This window comes from Podarcis muralis, chromosome 15, assembly GCF_964188315.1.
Source record: "Podarcis muralis chromosome 15, rPodMur119.hap1.1, whole genome shotgun sequence".
NCBI lineage: Eukaryota > Metazoa > Chordata > Lepidosauria > Squamata > Lacertidae > Podarcis > Podarcis muralis.
Genome location: NC_135669.1, coordinates 7,014,553 through 7,032,640, shown reverse-complemented (window position 1 = coordinate 7,032,640; position 18,088 = coordinate 7,014,553). Strand labels below are relative to the sequence as shown.

Sequence of the window (18,088 nt, the reverse complement as noted above, 5' to 3'; positions counted from 1 at the left end):
AATGTTTGGTTTCCAGTTCATCTTGGTTTGCAATATAAGATGGGTAAAATGCTTCTTGGAAGGGCTATATCTCAAAAAGTATGAAGTTACCCTGTTACAATTACAGGCCAACGCTATGATTCCCAAATGCTATGCTCCATGAGCTTTGTAAGCTGATTGCAGTATATGTAGAAACACGAAATCAGGAAATGGATTAACACACTGAGTTTCCACATGTGAACAGTTGAATTAAATATGTATAAACTTAATAAGTTCCTTGGGTACATATCAGATGAGATGCTGTGGCATCCATGATCAGGTCTCCCATTCTTCGTCTTCTTTTTCTAAAGATAGAAGCCCTGACATGAGGTTGGGCCTGAGGGGTCGGGGGTTAGCCCCTTTCTCTTTTTCTGCTTTCCCAATCTGAATCCACTTCCTAGCTGCTATTTGAGCCATTGATAGGGGGATGTACAAGTACATTATGATATATGTGTATCTTCCTTCTCCTCGGTCAAATAGCAGCTTTGGGGTGCAGTCCAGATTTGGAAAACAGAGCAGGGGGAATTTATTAAATACTCCTTCCTTCTTTTCCACCCACCCCGCCCCCCACAATGGATGTTCCTATTTTGGAAAAACGTGGGAGATCTGTTTATCCATATCCCACCATTACATCTAGTCGGGCCCTCAGTGTGGGGTGGTTGCTCTGTGCCTTGATGCAGAATTGATTTTTTTTCTTACAGTCAATGACTTCCGCAATGTTTCATTGAGTATGCTGCCTGCCCACTTCAAGAACGCTCAGGAGCAGCAACAGATTGGCCGAGTAGAATTCCTCCCAGTGAACTGGCACAGTACTTTACATACTGGAGTAGATGTGTAAGTGAACCAAGAGTGTTCCCAGCAAGCCTGCCAGTCATTGTATGCTGACAGCCTAGAGTTTGCCAAAGTACAAGAGATCTGGAGGGTGGCAACACAAGAAGAGGCCTTTTCTGCAGTGACTCCCCAACTGTGGAATGCTCTCTCCATTCATTGCATATATTTAGATGCCAAGCAAAAACATTCCTCTTCTTCCAGGCCTTTGGCTAATTAAACAATCCATGGCCTTTTAAACTGTTGGGGGCGGTTATTGTTTTTTGTTTGTTACTATGTTTTTTATTTTTGTGTTTTTATATTGCAAACCACCCTATAATCCTTGGGTGAAGGGCAGTATAGAGATTTATTAAATAATGATAATACTCCTATTTCCTACAATGTGTGAGCTGTCATGCCTGGTAATAATGACAAAGCAGTGGAGACAGAATGGGAAGTGCATGTTATGGACTTTGGGCATACCCTAATCCTGTTCAGCGTGTCCAAAAATAGTGTTTTAAGTTTGCTGTTGCCACTTTGCTCTAGAATAGCCTTGCAAATAAGGGATCAGAAGATATTTGCCCCCTATTCAATTTTTTTACATGCCCAGTGCCGCTCCCACAAACTCCTAGATCAATCTCTGTATCGGCAACGGTTATGGAGGCACTTGCATTTATTTTCAGCGAACGAGTGCCTAATTTACAACCCTCCTGTAGTAAATTAGCACCGGAACAAGGGAGTTGTTTGTAGCTTTTTGCTTGAAGGATCCAGCAAATCCTCTTTGGTAAGCTTTTTGCCAAGTATTTCATCTCCCACTCCTGCTTTAATCCCCTGGAGAAATAGAGCTGCTTTCAAAAACCCTGTTCTGCCCGGAGGATGGAAACAAAACACTACACCTTATAATCAGGTCTTGCAATCTGCCTGCCTACCTGTCCCATGCATATGCTTAATCAAGGGTTAATTGGAAAACTAGGCAGCTCCCCAGACTTCTTTGTTCTAGTATTAGACAGCCTGTATTGGGAAACATTGCTTCAAAATAGGGATAGGGAGCCAGGGCCTCTCTGGCCTTGGAACTCTCTTTGGTTAGAGACCCTTTCTCCAGGCCACACCCCTTACCAGACATGCTTTGCACCATCCATGAGTGCTTATGCTGGCTGTTTGCCGTAATAAAAATTGATTGATTGAGTGCTTTTGCCCGGGTGGAATATATTTTTGAACTTATATGGAATATATTTTTGCTTCTTGCTTGCCTGGATGGAGGATAGAGAGGGATGTGTAGAAATTAGCCTACTGTACAAAAAGTAAAATTCACACTTGTTGCTCTTCCCACTTTTGCCTCTGGCCTTGCCCACAACTAGCTACGTGCTCTGACAGAGCAGGAGTCTGTAGAGCAGGAGATTCTTAATCTCAGGGTCGTGCGTTCAAGCCCCATGTTGGGCAAAAGATGCCTGCATTGCAAGGGGTTGGACTAGATGACCCTAGTGGTCCCTTCCAACTCTATACTTCTATAGTTCTCCCTGGAAGAATGTGGACCTTGGGCTGGAAAAGGTTCCCTACGCTGCTTTAGAATACAATGATGCAAAGGAAGGTCTTTCAAAGATCCTTTCCATCTTACTTTCATTGACATTGTGTTTGCTGAGGATTTTAACATCAGGTTAGCTGTAGCCCAATCTTGTGTCCTGGCAATCCACTGAATTCAATGGGGCTTGCTTCTGAGTGAACAAGTGTAGTCACTGGAGTACAGAGTGCAGCATTGGGATTTGTACTTTTCACTGGGAAACTTTATTTTTATCTGGTTTCTAAGATCAGGTATCTGTGTAAGATAACAAAGCTTCAGTGGAGTCCAACAACATCTGGAAGGCTACATGCCCTTCTCTGTTTTGTTTTCAGAGACTTGGAGAGAATCACCTTGCCAAGCATCAATCGCCTGCGTCATTTCATCAATGACACCATCCTAGATGTTTTCTTCTATAATAGCTCCACCTACTGCCAGACCATTGTGGACACAGTTGCTTCAGAAATGAACCGTATCTACCTGCTCTTCTTGGAGAGGAACCCTGATTTTAAAGGGGGAGTCTCAATAGCAGGTCACAGCTTAGGTATATATACCTTTCTCTTATTTTGATGCATGCAGACATGTTTAATTATTTATTATATTATTATCATCATCGCATCCTTCCTCACAGAGGTGTTCTTTCTGTGGGACCTTGACCAGGTCACCTATCCCTGAACAACGTAAAGGTATATGGTCAAAATTCCCTTTTCCCATTTCCTTTTCTAGCACCTTAATTGAATGGAGACATTTGTGTCTTGGAATACAACATGTTTTGTATCCTTGTAACCTGTTACTCCATTTCCCCCCAGTCCTATAGTTTCAGAGCATAAGGTTTCACTCCCATTTAAAGATAGGTTGCCAATCAAAGTAGCCATTCACAAGCAAATAACTCATTTTGTGGCTATTGTGACTAAGTTTCAGATATATCAGCTGTTGGCTGCATACAGGTTTGGAAAGGCTGAATTACATTCAAAATCTGTCTCAAAAATCTCCAACCAGAACTCCAACATTCTATACATGGAAATAAATAAAATGTGAATATATTTCTGTTTAATATCTTTCATTGCAATATCCAACTTCTTCGCTCTTCCACTTTCCAACAACAATTTTTAAATGCATTTCCCCCCATGAGGTCATGGGATTGAGAGGGTTTGTTAGTGCAGAAATCAGACTTCCAGAGCAGCTTCCTCTGGCTTTTATCTCAAATGTTTCAAAACCTTTATCATTTTACAGTCTAAAGTTTAAACTTAAAAAAAAAATCAGATTAAGAGCAGAGCTGCATGGCATGTTTAGTTCCATGATTATTTTAACAGACTTCTTTTTAAATATAAAATGCATCCACTGAAGGCCAAACATGCCATGCCATAGTGTTGTTGCTGTTTTTAAGTAATGGCTACCATGAATAGTGTAAGACAATTTTCATTTGGAGCATGATGGGGGAAACAGTACCAGAAACTTTCAGAAGTCTCAGTGGAGGTGACTGTTGGAGGTGCTGGGAGTACAATGCTCTAGAAATGTTCTCTACTCAGCCCTCTTGTTGCTGTTTTTTGGCTTGGCAGATCCTCAGGGGCTACAGAGGAGTAGCCCACCTGCCCTGTGTTACTTACATCAGTACATCAGTCCAACAGACACAAGATGTTAGTGCCCAAAGAGGGCAGGGGCTCCTCCTACTTGATAACATCTGACCCACATCTTGCCTCAAGGAATTTAGAGGCTAATAGGAACGCTGAATAAAGCTGCAATAAGCTTAATTTGTTCTCCTTTTTTGAAGCCTTGTACTTCTCTCTCAATTTTTAACAAGTGTAGCTCCCTTTTTATTCTTCTTTTTGTACTCAAGGTGCATATATAATGATTTAATGAAACAAACTACAGCTGCTGAGGTTGCAATTCAAAGGGGAAAGGGAAAAAGAGAAAGAATACTGCCACATATTTTCCTCTGGGTGAGAAAAAGCAGCTTGGGGGTAGGCTTTCCGGTGGTGAAAGGTATACAAAGGTAGTTTTCCCTGTCAGTCTCCCTTTTCCTAATCTCAGCCTCAATAATTGCATTTTATTTATAAAAGGTGGGCAGGGAGTTAAATCACAAGCTTACACACAATAACTAGCTCCATCCTAGAAAGGGAAGACGAGACATTTGCAGTGCCCTAGATGTTATATTCATGATCTTTCCACCAAGACACTGACTATTCTTTTCTTAGGATCACTTATATTGTTTGATCTTCTCACAAATCAAAAATGTACATCTGATGGAGAGGAAGATAAAAATGAGGTATGCGTTAGCATGATTCAACAACTTCCTGAGTTTAAGCTGGCCTTGTAAGTTCTCTGTGTTTTGGGGAATCTTTGTTGCTTTTGTGCAAATTTGCCTGCTATTCTTCAAAGCTCAGCACTCTGTACTTACTCAAAGGCTAGGTGACTCCACAAAAAGTGCCCCTAAGCTCCTGTGTCAGGGCTGGCTGTTTTCCTATTTTGCACGTTTCTCAGAAAATAGGGGGAAATGTCTGCACAGTCTAGCCTGAGATGGCAAGCCTGGTGCCTCCAGATGTTTTGAACTAGAACTCTCATCAACATTGAATGGGCAATGAGTTGAAGTCCAACAACATCTGGAGGGTCACAGGTTCCAAATCCTTGGTATAGGCAGAGCTAAGGACTTTTAAGATGTTGATTTTAATAAAGGAGGATTACGTATGTGTTTGCTCTTTTACAGCAGGTAAGTTAAGCAAATGCCTAAAATCACCCTTTGATAATACTATATCTTACGTTGAAGGGAGTATATAAATCTAAGAAATAAATAAACAAATAATAAAATATAACATTTATAACAATAATAAAAGAAATGTACACACTGTGATACAATCAGTACTCTAGCAATATAGTCCACTAGCTATATATTGGTAACTATCCTGTCTTAAGTGTTTTATCAAAGCAAGTCAAAAGCTGTACAGAAGTGGTATCTATTTTAACAGGAGTCACAAATATCAGCAACCGGCCAAGAAGGCATTGGATCTATGACAGACATTTTGACGGAGCTAGAGCTTTCTGAATATTGCTCTGTATTCGAGAAGGAAAATGTGGACAGGCAAGCACTGGTAAATGTAGAACTTTTGCATTACTTGCTTTGCTCCTGTATGTCTATTTCTTCAGCTTCTAGGCTCCTGCATGAAGATCAATAATGGTATTTTGTGGGGAAATGGGGAGGGAACATATCCATTCAGGTCTTTGTTCGGATCGCTTGTGAAAGCGGCTTGCAAGGAGTGGTCACAAGATAACTGCATTCAAGTGTGGTATCAGCAGCAAAACTAACCCTGTGTCCAGATGGTGCCAGGATTTTTCAGGAAACATTTCCTGCTCTCATTCTTGATCTTCTCTGGTGTTGCCTTTTGACAACTAGACAGCAGGTCCCACTGAAGTCCTCTGAAGCTACGGAGTGGGCTGAGCAACTAGAACTTGCTCAATCTGCGAAGGAAACAACTACTTGACAACAGTGTTACCAAGACAGAGCTAAGTTGCTGCACAAGTCTTGTAGATGGTTAGTGGTGGAAGAATATTTGCATGAAGAGTTTCTGAGGCTACATTTACTAGTATTGCTGTATTTTTTATAAGGGTGACCTGACCATATTTAACCCTCTGTGTTTCTCAAAGGATAGCACTGAAACACAAGTTACTAAAGTCCAAGGGCTCTTTCATTTAAGTCACTATCTATTGTAGAACCACAGCTCATATATGTGTGTGTGATTCTTACTGTAACAGGCCTTGTGCACAGAAAAGGAACTTAAAGACATGGGAATTCCCCTGGGACCCAGAATGAAAATTCTGCATTATTTAAGGAACAAAAGCAACAACCAGGTATGTTTGGGGTAATTGTTCAAGTGATTTAAATCCATACCTTCGGTGTTAGGGATTGGAAAAATGCAGAATGCTTTGAATCTCCTTGTATTATAATTTTGTGGCTATTGGCAATATTTATTGACTTGAACCAAATGGAACATCCAGCCCTTTGCTCTCTCCCCACCAACACTTTGGCAATCTTTTCTTCTCTCTCCCCCTTCTGTTTGTCTATTCTACTCTAGTTCGTTAGCAGGCAGGCAGCTCCAGCGCAAGGGCATTTCATAATCTCTGGGGCAGGATTGGGCAGACCAGCCCTATCCAGTTCTATTCCTCTTTCGCTTGGTTTCCTCCACGCTGCCATTCGGTCCTCTTTCTTCATAAATATGTGTGTGTTTAATTCTGCGCGTGCGCACGCACACACACACACACACACACACTTTTTTCTCTTTTACTTTCATTTCTGCCAGGTGATCTGAGCAGGCTGCCTTTTACATATATTTCCTGCTTTAAACTTAAAATCTTGGAATGGTCAGGAAGCACAACTGGTTGAAAACAGCCGCAGATGGCTCTGCATTGACCTGCCATTGTTCTCAGGGGGGCATGAGTTTGTATACATACTTAAGTTGGGCAATACATCTCTCTGTGTTCCCCCCCTTTTTTTCTTTATTGGAGATTAAGTGGAAATTGAGAAATTTCTGACACCTCCCGCAGGGCTCCCTAGGCTGCGGATAGCAGCCCGAAGCGCGGGGCGCTCTGCTTCAGCGCGCCCCGTGCTCCGGGCAGCAGGCCTAGGGAGCCCTTGCGGGAACTCCCGCGGGCTCCCCAGGCTTGCAGATATCTGCCTGAAGCCTGGAGAGCGAGAGGGGTCGGTGCGCACCAACCCCTCTTGCTCTCCAAGCTTCAGCGAAAGCCTGCATTCGCCCCATAGGACTCACACAGATTTCCCCTTCATTTTTGGAGGGGAAAAAGTGCGTCTTATAGGGCGAAAAATACGGTAATACAATTACTTGAGCAACCAGTGACATTGGCAAATGCATATTGTTTATACTGTAGAAATGCTAAATGGTAATTATTGTGCAACACTGAAACCTTTTTGCAAAGTGAGCCTTCTGCTCTTGCAGTAGCCTAGTGGGTTGGGCAGTTGTGCCAACAGTGTGCTTGAAAGGAATGCTACAGGAGATGACTGTCTGATTTTTCTTGCAGAATTCTAAAGGGCAGACACCTGCAGCTGCTGGGGAAGGTGGAAATGTCAAGCAGGAGGTACCTGTAAAGCCTACAAATGCAGAGACAAGTTGCCGGCGTCTGGATGTTGTGACAGGGCAGGTAACCCCCACCTCCCACACAACTCTGTGCCAGCCTCAGTTTAAGAGCATAATAAATGAACAGAAGACCTGTTGGGCTTTGAGTGACTCTTGAACTGTTTTAAGAAAGTATTACTTAAGTTCCCCAAGTCCAGGCCAAATTTGTTTTGGATTTACCTGGCGCAGTCTCAGCTAGGTTGGGAAAACTTCTATTACTCTCCTATATTACGTCAACAAGCATACCCAGTTGACATTGTGTACTTAGTCTTTCAAAAAAAGCTTATTTCAAAGTACCTTGTGAAAGAAGCCTGAGTAAGCTTAGCAGTCATGGAATAAAAGGAGAGATCCTCTTATGGATTAGGAAACTGCTTCAGAAACAGGCAAAGGGTAGAAATAAATGGATAATTCTCCCAACGGAGGGTTGGTGATGATTAAACCCTTCACTAGCTGGTTCCTAGGTGGATTACCACAGTTTGAAATTTAGAAATAGAAGCTGTTAAATCACTGTCACGGGTATATGGTGGGTTCTGTAGAAAGTGGAATCTTCCAAGGATTAGTATTAGGCACTGTGGTTGTTAACTTGCTCATAAGTGATTTAGAGTTAGGGCAGAGCCATGAGGTAGCCTGGTTTGCTGGTGATACCAAATGGTTCAGGGTGTTTAAAACAAAAAGGAATTAGGATGAGTTTGTCTCCCTCAATATATACAGTACTAAAACTTGGAGACATCCGATGACACTGAATGTTGGAAGATTCAGAACAGATAGAAGAAAGTACCGTATTTTTCTGTGTATAACATGCCCCCATGTATAAGACGACCCCTATTTTTGGGACTGCAACAATCGTCAGCAGGCCTTGCCGCAGCAACCAAACACCCCCCCAATCGCCACTGCAAATCTCCTGCTGGCTGCTGCCACCAGTCGCCTGCCTGCTATCCGTGTATAAGACGACCCACAATTTCCCACAGTTATTTCTAAAGAAAAAATATCATCTTATACACAGAAAAATATGGTACTTCTTAACATAGATAAACTATGGAATTTGCTCCCACAAGAGGTAGCGAGGACCACCAATTTGGTTGGTTTTAAAAGAGAATGTGGCTATATTCCATCTCCCTTGTTGGAGGCTGTATGACTCTGGATAGCATGTGCTGAGAATCGTGGGGAGGGCACTGTGGCACTTAGGTCCTGCCTGCAAGCTTCCCATAGGCATCTGGTTTGCTACTGTGAGAACAGGATGCTGGACTCGATGGGCCTTTTGCAGTAGAAGTCGTCTTATATTCTCCTTCAGTATCTTGGTTTGAGGTTTTCAGTACTGGTGATGTAATAGGTTTTACGCTTCTGAGTCTTTAAACATCCCAAATGATAACTCAGGTGTTCAGTCTAACAAATATTTGCCTAATATGTAACCTAGAGAGCTATCTGAAGCTTCCTGAGCTAGTTAATATCTGAAGCTTAAATTGTTTAAGCTTGGAGAAGAGATTGCCTGAGAAGCTCCTCAGAGGTCCTTGGAATGAGAGTAAAATAAAAATCATAATGTCCTGCAGCAGTGAGTTCCACAGGTCAGCTGTGTGTCATGTGCAGGGAGGGATCGATTGTTTCACAATTGCTATGTGCTTAATTTCAAGTAATACACTCTCATAAATTTGCCGCATGAAGTTTATTTCCCACAAAAACAGTATGTTGTATTTAAACTCCATTAGGTCTCGGCAAACTATCCTCAGCTAATCTACAAACCAGAGATCTTCTTTGCCTTTGGCTCCCCTATTGGGATGTTTCTCACTGTGCGAGGGGTGAAAAGGATCGATCCGAACTACAGCCTGCCTACCTGCAAAGGCTTCTTCAATGTATTCCATCCTGTATGTATGAGCAGTAATGTCTTGTTCTCCCACCCCCTCCGGAGGGTCAAATTATTGGGTGCCGTCCCAAGTTATTCACACATCTATTTTTGTGGAATCTCTATAAGATACATAATGACTAAATTAGGTCTCATTAATTGCAGTGGGGCTTAAGTGCAATTAACTTGGTCTGATTCCAACTCAACATATTTAGATACCCTGCAGTGGCTTTACTGCATAATGCGGAATGTGAACTTAAATGTGGAATTCACTGCTCTCATGCGATCCACAAAACTTCCATCAAAGGCAGGAATCTGGAACTGGTTGCTCCTTTCATCATCCCTGATCATTGGCCATGCAACTGGGGCTGATGCAGTTTGGAGTCCAACAACATCTGGAAGGCCACATGTTTCCACCCCAATTTAAGTGGATTGTAATTGGAAAATATGCTGGTACTTGGCATTAAGTAGTATATAAATTATTAAATGAAAACAGGAGAAAACAAAACCTCTAACAGATACATACCCGTTCTGTGCCCAGTTAAAGGTAAGGTAAAGGGACCCCTGACAGTTAAGTCTAGTCGCAAACGACTCCGGGGTTGCGGCGCTCATCTCGCTTTACAAGCCGAGGGAGCTGGTGTTTGTTCGCTCCACAGAGTTTTTCCGGGTCATGTGGCCAGCATGACTAAGTCGCTTCTGGCGCAACGGAACACCAACACCAGAGCAGCACACGGAAATGTTGTTTACCTTCCTGCCGGAGCGGTACCTATTTATCTACTTGCACTTTAATGTGCTTTTGATCTGCTAGGTGGGCAGGAACTGGGACCGAGCAACAGGAGCTCACCCCATCGCCGGGATTCGAACCGCTGACCTTTTGATTGGCAAGCCCGAGGCTCAGTGGTTTAGACCACAGCGCCACTCGCGTCCCTACTGTGCCCAGTTAAATACCAAGTATTCATTCACTGAAAATAACATAAAGTGTGACCATTTAGGACAATTGTGCCTGAAGTTCAATTTTATTTCATTATTTTAAGTATCATGATAAGTGAATTTAGGAATCCTTCATCCTTCTAGGTACTCAGTGTAGCACCAGCAAAGGTTGGGCAGGGTGGCATCACTAGAAATCCCATCTTCTTTGCTAGGAGACCAGTCCTCTTGCAGACCAGATACTGATGCTGTGCCAGAGGGACAGAACTGGGATTCTCTTGGTGTACTTATTGTGCTATCCAACAGTCTGTTGTATTGGGGACATGCTGAAGCTGCCTTGTCAGCAGCAATTCAGGATTTCATGGATGCGAGGACAGCTCTGCAGTTTTTCCAGTACATTGTTTGCCTAGGAGCAGTCTAGGAGTAGAGGGGCTTTCTATAAGCTTTTAGGTGCCATGATGAAAGAAAGGTGGGGTGTAAATGCAAGAAACATAAATAAATAACCCATTTGTCATGTCCCATCTCCTAACCCAGTAATGGCCAAACTTGGCCCTCCAGCTGTTTTTGGACTACAACTCCCATCATCCCTAGCTAATAGGACCAGTGGTCAGGGATGATGGGAATTGTAGTCCCAAAAACAGCTGGAGGGCCGAGTTTGGCCATCACTGTCCTAACCAAACAGACACCAGAAAGCAATTGAACTTGGAAGAAGGTTTTGGCAGGCAGGTTCAAGCCAAGAATGGGGTCCTTCAGAAATCCTAGTCCTGAACCATTTAGGGTTAATATGCTGCTACTAGATATTTTTTAATGCAATGTGATTTATGTACCATATATATATATATAGTGGTACCTCGGGTTACATACGCTTCAGGTTACATACGCTTCAGGTTACAGACTCTGCTAACCCAGAAATAGTACCTCAGGTTAAGAACTTTGCTTCAGGATGAGAACAGAAATCGTGCTCCGGCGGTGTGGCAGCAGCAGGAGGCCCCATTAGCTAAACTGGAGCTTCAGGTTAAGAACAGACCTCCAAAACGAATTAAGTACATAACCAGAGGTACCACTCGTGTGTGTGTGTGTGTGTGTGTGTGTGTGTGTGTGTGTGTGTGTGTAGCCACTGGTTTTGTTAGTATATTTTAAGAATGGTTTTGAATTTAATCATTATGTTGTTTTTAGAATTGTTTATAAGCCACCTTAGTGGTCATTTGGAACCAAAAGGTTGGATAGGAGATGTTATATATAAATTAGAATGAAGTGTCTCTGCTTGCTTTCTTCTGCAGTTTGATCCAGTAGCATACAGAATTGAGCCCATGATTGTCCCTGATGTGGAGTTTGATCCAATGCTGCTCCCTCACCACAAGGGGAGGAAGAGAATGCACTTAGGTAAAAGAGAGAATCTTCCTTCTGCTTGCATCGCCCTTTGAATCTAAGTACGCTCCCAAAAAACCACCTTATATTTCTGGCTAGTGATTGAACACAAGACATACAGATTGTCTTCTGCTCCCCTTGGGGCAATCATAACACCTATCCTGAGACCCAGGTTTCATTTAGAAAGTTGTGTTCTAGCCCTTCATGATTAAAAAGCAACTTTCAACCTGATTAAATAACAAATCCCTAGTCCATACAGGGAAATGTTTTATTTAAAAACATAACAATATCTAAATAGCTCAGTTAAAGAAATTATTTTCTGGAATTATTGAAGGTTATTTTGTGGAATGTGGAAATTGATCAAATATTATATACCTGGAGACATTCAAGATTTGGGTCTAAAAATATTTTATTGTCTAGCAGACTTGATAAATTATTTATAATTATACTAACTCAGATCAAGTGGGATTTGTAACAAAATAATAAATTTTAGACCTAATTAGAAATTTTTTGAATGTTCTGTCCTATAGGAAATTGAACAAAACGAAACATCAATTACCATTTTGACACTTAAAACATTCAAAGCTTTTGATAACTTAGAAGAGAATTTTGTAACTGAGCTTATGCAATTAGGTACCAAAACTGAAGATGCTCTTTCTGCAATTTATCTACATATGTTACAATTCACATGCTACAATTCAGACTAATAATTATGACACATTACATGCTACCAGGGAAAAAACAATAGTTATGTGCCAAGTTCCCATATCACATTTTGCCTCCTAAAGTTGCTCTTCAGATATTTCTACTTTCTCAGAATGTTAGCCACAATCCTCTGGCAACCTCAACAAGTGACACAAATGATTCTTGAAATAATGTTTTCACTTGTGAACAAAGATGAATCATTCCAGCCATCCATCTTCTGGAAATAAAACAATATGTGAGAAATAATCCAGGGAAACAAGAGAATTGGAGAAAAGTTGAGGAAAGTTCGAGTGGGGGCAGGGAGGAAGGGGCGAGAGAGAGATGGTGGAATTGTGAGAATCAAGGGTAGGATTGAAGAGACGGGGGGGGGGGGAGGGGAGAGAAAGAAGAGGGTGTTAGGAATTGAGTGGTGCTGAAGCCATGAGGATAAGCCATAAGGGGTCAGATAGATGTATCCTGGCCTGTTGATGACATATTTTTAATTGCAGGCTTTCAGAACAGGCTGCTTTTTTAATTGTAAGGCTGTTTTTACCTTCTCCTTTTCAGAACTGAAGGAAGGCCTCACGCGAATGAGCATGGACCTCAAAAACAATTTACTGGGCTCCTTGAGAACAGCTTGGCAGTCATTCACCAGGACTTCACTTCCCGCTGTGGAGGCAGGAGCCACTGGAGACACGGAACAAGTATTGGAAGCTGAAGCCAGTTCAGAGAAACAGACTGGTGAGCAGGGACTTAATTGTAGTTTGTAAACGGAAGAACAAGGTGCAGAATCCAGCGGAACCCACCCGTTCTTCCTGTTGCAACCAAGGGGAAATTTTGCCTGTTGCTCTGCACAAGTCCTTGCAAGATGCTTCCATTGATGCATTTATACAAGTTCTGTTCTGCCCTTCATTCTCAAGTGATCTTAAGCTGGCTAAAACAAATATCTGTACTGCCCTGCCCAGATACACAGTAAAAACAAATGTATACATCAGCATTCAATAAAAGTATGTGACATAAAAGTGAACAACATAAAACAGAATGAAAAGCAGTTCATGAACTCACTTAACCTGCTCCTATTCAGTGTTCAAATAAGTAACCTCAATCATGTCCGACTCCGCCCCCGCCAGGTGGCTAGTGGTGAGTCTTTAATTGGTACTGGAAGCTAAGCAGTGTCACCACCAGTTGTATATTAAGGGGAAAGATGTTCCGCAGCTGGGGTTCCACCTCTGAGAAGGCCTTGTCTTGAACCAAAGAGCTACAGACTACAGGCTTCACACAGAGATGACATGACCAGTACATCCCCAACAGATTTTAATTCCTTGGCAGGGCAGGGAGAGATGCTCCTTCAGTTAACTGGGTTCAGCGTCATTCAGGGTTCCATACATCAGCACTAAAACCTTGTATTTGGCTTGGTAGCATATAGGCAGTCAGATCAGACTCTTCACAACCCATGTTATATGCTTCTAGCTGGCTGAGTCAGTCCAAACTGGCAGCAGCCTTGTGTACCAGCTGCAGCTTCTCAACAGTTTTTAAGGACAGCCCTACGTACAGCACATTAAAGGCAACATAAATGAGGTTCCTGGGTTTCATCCATTCAAGCACTGACCTGACCCAAACTTGCTCAGCTCTCTGCAAGATGGTGGTCTCTTACTCCTTAGACTCTCAACCATGTGAGAGTTTTGAATAATTTTGTCAATTAATTTAGGTATTCTTTGGCCAGATACTGACAACTTTTGCTTCCTTTGAATTTGTGCTCTGTAATCTCTGGGCCTGCACATGGACTGGTGTAACTCTCTTGCCAAAATGTCAAATTAATTTGTTTTATTTTGGCAGCAGTCACCCCTTGTTTTCAGTTGCCTGTGGTGATGCTTGCAAAGATGTCTGCATCTAGTGTGTGACAGAGCATCTTACTCCTCCTTAGGCGGGAAACATGACCTGCAATACCTGTTAGCATTGGACAGTCATGCCTTCACCAACCCAGCCTGGTAACCAGTTTTAGCTGTGTATATTAATGCTGTCTTTCTTTCTTAAACAATTCAGAAAGGAAACCCGAGGAACCAACCACACCAGTGAAAGAAGAGCCTGCCCCAGTTAACGTGGGTATGCTCAATGGCGGCCACCGCATTGACTACGTGCTTCAAGAGAAGCCAATCGAAAGCTTTAATGAGTACCTGTTTGCACTGCAAGGCCATCTCTGCTACTGGTAATTTTTTTTTTTAAAATGTGTCTTTAAATTAATTGGCAATTTCCCTCATCTTCCAAGAAGCTCAGAGCGATATATATGTTCTCCCTTATTGGGGCAAGATCTATCAATAGGCAGAACAAGGTTCTCTGAAGACTTTCCAGTAGGCGCCAGACAAGGGGTTTCCACCACTTTCAGCCAAGGAGGTGGGGTGGGACAGTCTCATAACTTTCCAACCACTTTCAAGAGTGATAACTTCTGGGAGGACATAGGAAACTGACAAGAGTAATGCAAACATCCTTATTATTGTCCTGGACACTTCATTCATTCAAAGTTGTGTCTTCAACAATCATAACTATAGCTGTGGGATGAGATGATTGTGTGTGTGTTAGTGTTAGGATTGTCCTTTTTCCTGGTGCCTAAGTAAATCTGCCACTTTGGCACACTTGCTCTATATGTAGTTCTAATAAGGAATTCATGGTATAAATATTTAACTTCCAGGGAGTCAGAGGACACAGTGCTGTTGCTGCTGAAAGAGATTTACCAAACAATGGGCATCGGCATGGACCAGCCCCTTCCATAAAGCCAGACTAACCAGCTCCACCAAATGTAAGTTGCCCTGTCTTTCTACTCATCACCTAGTTGGGAAAAGTGCAAAAAAACTATTTTGGCTGTGGTGTGTGCACTCAGCTCACAATGAATGCTGTTTGCAGATTTTGTGGGTTGTTGGTAGTGCTTCAAAAACCTACCAAGCTGGTTTGGCCAAGCATGACCCTAGGACTCAAGAAATGAATGTGTAAGCCACAAATTAATATGTGTTTCTCATAGCACCTTCAGCGTTCTTGTTTGTCCACAGCTAAAGTGGCTCAGAGTCAAATGGCCGTGAAGGAACGGTAACAGCCTTAATTCCACAATCCTAAACAATACAGTGAAGTAATGGTTAATTCATTACAGTGAATCAAAATTGTTTTGATTGCAGCAAACTTTATTTTCATCACACTGTACTGATGTTTAGCTGGTGTAGGAGCATGTCTATGTACTGGTAGTTTTTTGTTTTAGCGGGGTGCACCCATTGTCATCCAAGAAACATGGTAGGAATAGCAGTGGCTGTCTTGAGTTGTCCTCAGAATATAACATGATTGAGTGAAATCTCTTTTTCCATTGATAGTACAGGGCAGAAAGAGGCACTCTCCTTTCTCCAGACCTATTTCCTGTTTTTCTGATTGCTTACTGTTTGTGAAAGAAGCGTAGACAACTGCCACATAACCTCCTCCCAAATTAATATACTTTGTTTAAACAATGCAAATTTAATATTTTAGCCAAAAGTCACTAAAACAATTCATTATCTTTTGTTTTTCAATTTTTTTTTGGAGTCTAAGTTGCACTGTTGAATGCTACTGTATTTTTCAGAGATTTCTCATGGAGCTACACGATGCATTCAGTACTATCCTTTTCCTAATTGTCACTTATGTTGATACTTAAATGTTTTTTTACCCAGTGTTTGCAGTTTTGAAATAGCCATAACGTAGTTCCCGGCAGCTAGACTGGTGACTGGGAGTGGCCGCCGGGACCATATAACACCGGTTCTGAGAGACCTGCATTGGCTCCCAGTACGTTTCCGAGCACGATTCAAAGTGTTGGTGCTGACCTTTAAAGCCCTAAACGGCCTCGGTCCTGTATACCTGAAGGAGCGTCTCCACCCCCATCATTCAGCCCGGACACTGAGATCCAGCGCCGAGGGCCTTCTGGCGGTTCCCTCATTGCGAGAAGTGAGGCTACAGGGAACCAGACAGAGGGCCTTCTCGGTAGTGGCGCCCGCCCTGTGGAACGCCCTCCCATTAGATGTCAAAGAGATAAATAATTACCTGATATTCAGAAGACATCTTAAGGCAGCCTTGTTCAGGGAAGTTTTTAATATGTAACGCTGTACTGTTTTTAACACTGATTGGGAGCCGCCCAGAGTGGCTGGGGAAACTCAGCCAGATGGGCGGGGTATAAATAATAAATTATTATTATTATTATTATTATTATTATTATTATTATTATTATTATTATTATCCCAATTTGATTTCTGCATCCATCCATCCAGCACTGGCCTAGCTAATCTTTACCTGTTGCTTCCTTAGATTTGCTCCATGTTGAAAACTCATCAAGGCTCCTGTCCACCTCCCTCTTGTCTCCTCTGTTGCTGCTGCGCCCAGCATGCTTCACCCCCACTGCCTGGAGCTCTGGAGGACTCACCACCCAAGTCTTATTCCATGGGAAGTGCAGCAAGCACTTTGACTCTCTGGGCTTTGTCCTCTGGCTAGAGGCGAGCGTGTGTCAAGTTGCAATACCACCCGCATCAGGTCTAGTGGTGCACTAGGCGGGGCCAGGAATCGGTGCTAGAACTTCACACCTCCTCTTGAGTTGGAAAGCCATGATACAGGACGTTGATACCAAACTGGAGAGATATCACACTTTGCTGAGTAAAGCTGTGAGGAATGTGGGCATAAGGAAATGCTTGTTTTGTGGCTGCGCTGGACACCCAGCACCAGACGTTTTTGTTTTGAGTAGATTTTTGTTCCTTCGAACCTTATTGCTGCTGCTTTGCCCAACAGGTGGAGCTACAGACCAAAGCAAAAAGGCCAGTTCCTGTCCCTACCATAGCAAGCGCTGTTGTGCTGGTAATTCCCATGTATCGTCCTGTACCAACCTTGCTACAACAGGAAAAGCACATAGGCACTCACTTAGGAATAAACTAGACAGGTGCTTGGGGAAACCCTGTAAATCTGTATCTGGCACAGGTGACTCCTCAGATTCTGAAATTGTCTGTGTTGTCTGCTTAGTGTAGTTCTTATCCAAACAGCTTTAGCATACTGGATAAGCTCCATTTCATTTGTATCTTTGCTGTCCATGCTGTGTTAAGAGCTGCAATGATCCAGCAGCTATGCAATAAGGAAGAGAGCCTGGGCTGTTGGCAGGCTCTTCCCCTGAGCTAGGTTCAATAAGAATAGGATGCCCTACTACAAGTGTTTGGAAAGGATTATGCATCGCAAAGATGGTGTCTGTGACTGAACATCCACTCACTTTACAGCTAATTCTGATCTCATTTGTCAGCGGGTGAGTGGGATAAGTCTGGGTCAAGGGGAATCATGTTTCCCAACCCTTTAAGCCTATACCTACTTACCAAGAGATCCTGGTGGTGAATTAAAACTATGCCTGTGCCCATTTAGTAGATTGTGTTTTAAAACAGAGTAGCAGTAGCTCTGCACCTGCACTTTTCACACAGGAGATCATATTTTTTTTCCTGACAAAACATAGGAAGGTGGTTGGCCAACTGCTCACCAAGTTGATATGCTGAGCTGTATATTGAATACAGGAGGCCACTAATATATTTACTCATCTCCATTTTCTCCTTGCTACCAGTTCTTCAAGTCCTGTCGTAAGCAAGGAGAAAGGCGATTTCTGCTTCACTTGCCCTTGAAGGTTGAGTAAGGAAAGAAACAGTGCTGTTCCTCTAAGCTGAATGCAAGTGAGTGGCTTGGCACTGCTGGTGGAGGGTGGTCCACACTAGAGGGCAAGGGGAACTTACTTGCTTCTGG

The 18,088-nt window shown here is 42.7% G+C and overlaps 1 protein-coding gene across 4 annotated transcripts in view; it reads left to right on the top strand.

Moving 5' to 3' along the window:
• DDHD2 (DDHD domain containing 2) overlaps positions 1–18,088 on the top strand; it is a 27,740-nt gene extending 9,652 nt beyond the window's left edge. For 3 of the 4 annotated variants that reach the window (XM_028707377.2, XM_028707378.2, XM_028707376.2), the window contains exons 7-18: positions 720–852; positions 2,716–2,924; positions 4,576–4,646; positions 5,344–5,466; positions 6,128–6,223; positions 7,409–7,528; positions 9,207–9,362; positions 11,548–11,650; positions 12,887–13,060; positions 14,363–14,525; positions 15,006–15,113; positions 16,631–18,088. In XM_028707377.2, the coding sequence (XP_028563210.2) occupies positions 720–852; positions 2,716–2,924; positions 4,576–4,646; positions 5,344–5,466; positions 6,128–6,223; positions 7,409–7,528; positions 9,207–9,362; positions 11,548–11,650; positions 12,887–13,060; positions 14,363–14,525; positions 15,006–15,087 (1,430 nt within the window). In that variant the 3' untranslated portion in view covers positions 15,088–15,113; positions 16,631–18,088. The remainder of the gene's footprint in view (positions 1–719; positions 853–2,715; positions 2,925–4,575; positions 4,647–5,343; positions 5,467–6,127; positions 6,224–7,408; positions 7,529–9,206; positions 9,363–11,547; positions 11,651–12,886; positions 13,061–14,362; positions 14,526–15,005; positions 15,114–16,630) is intronic. The other variant, XM_077919929.1, reaches the window with a different exon arrangement.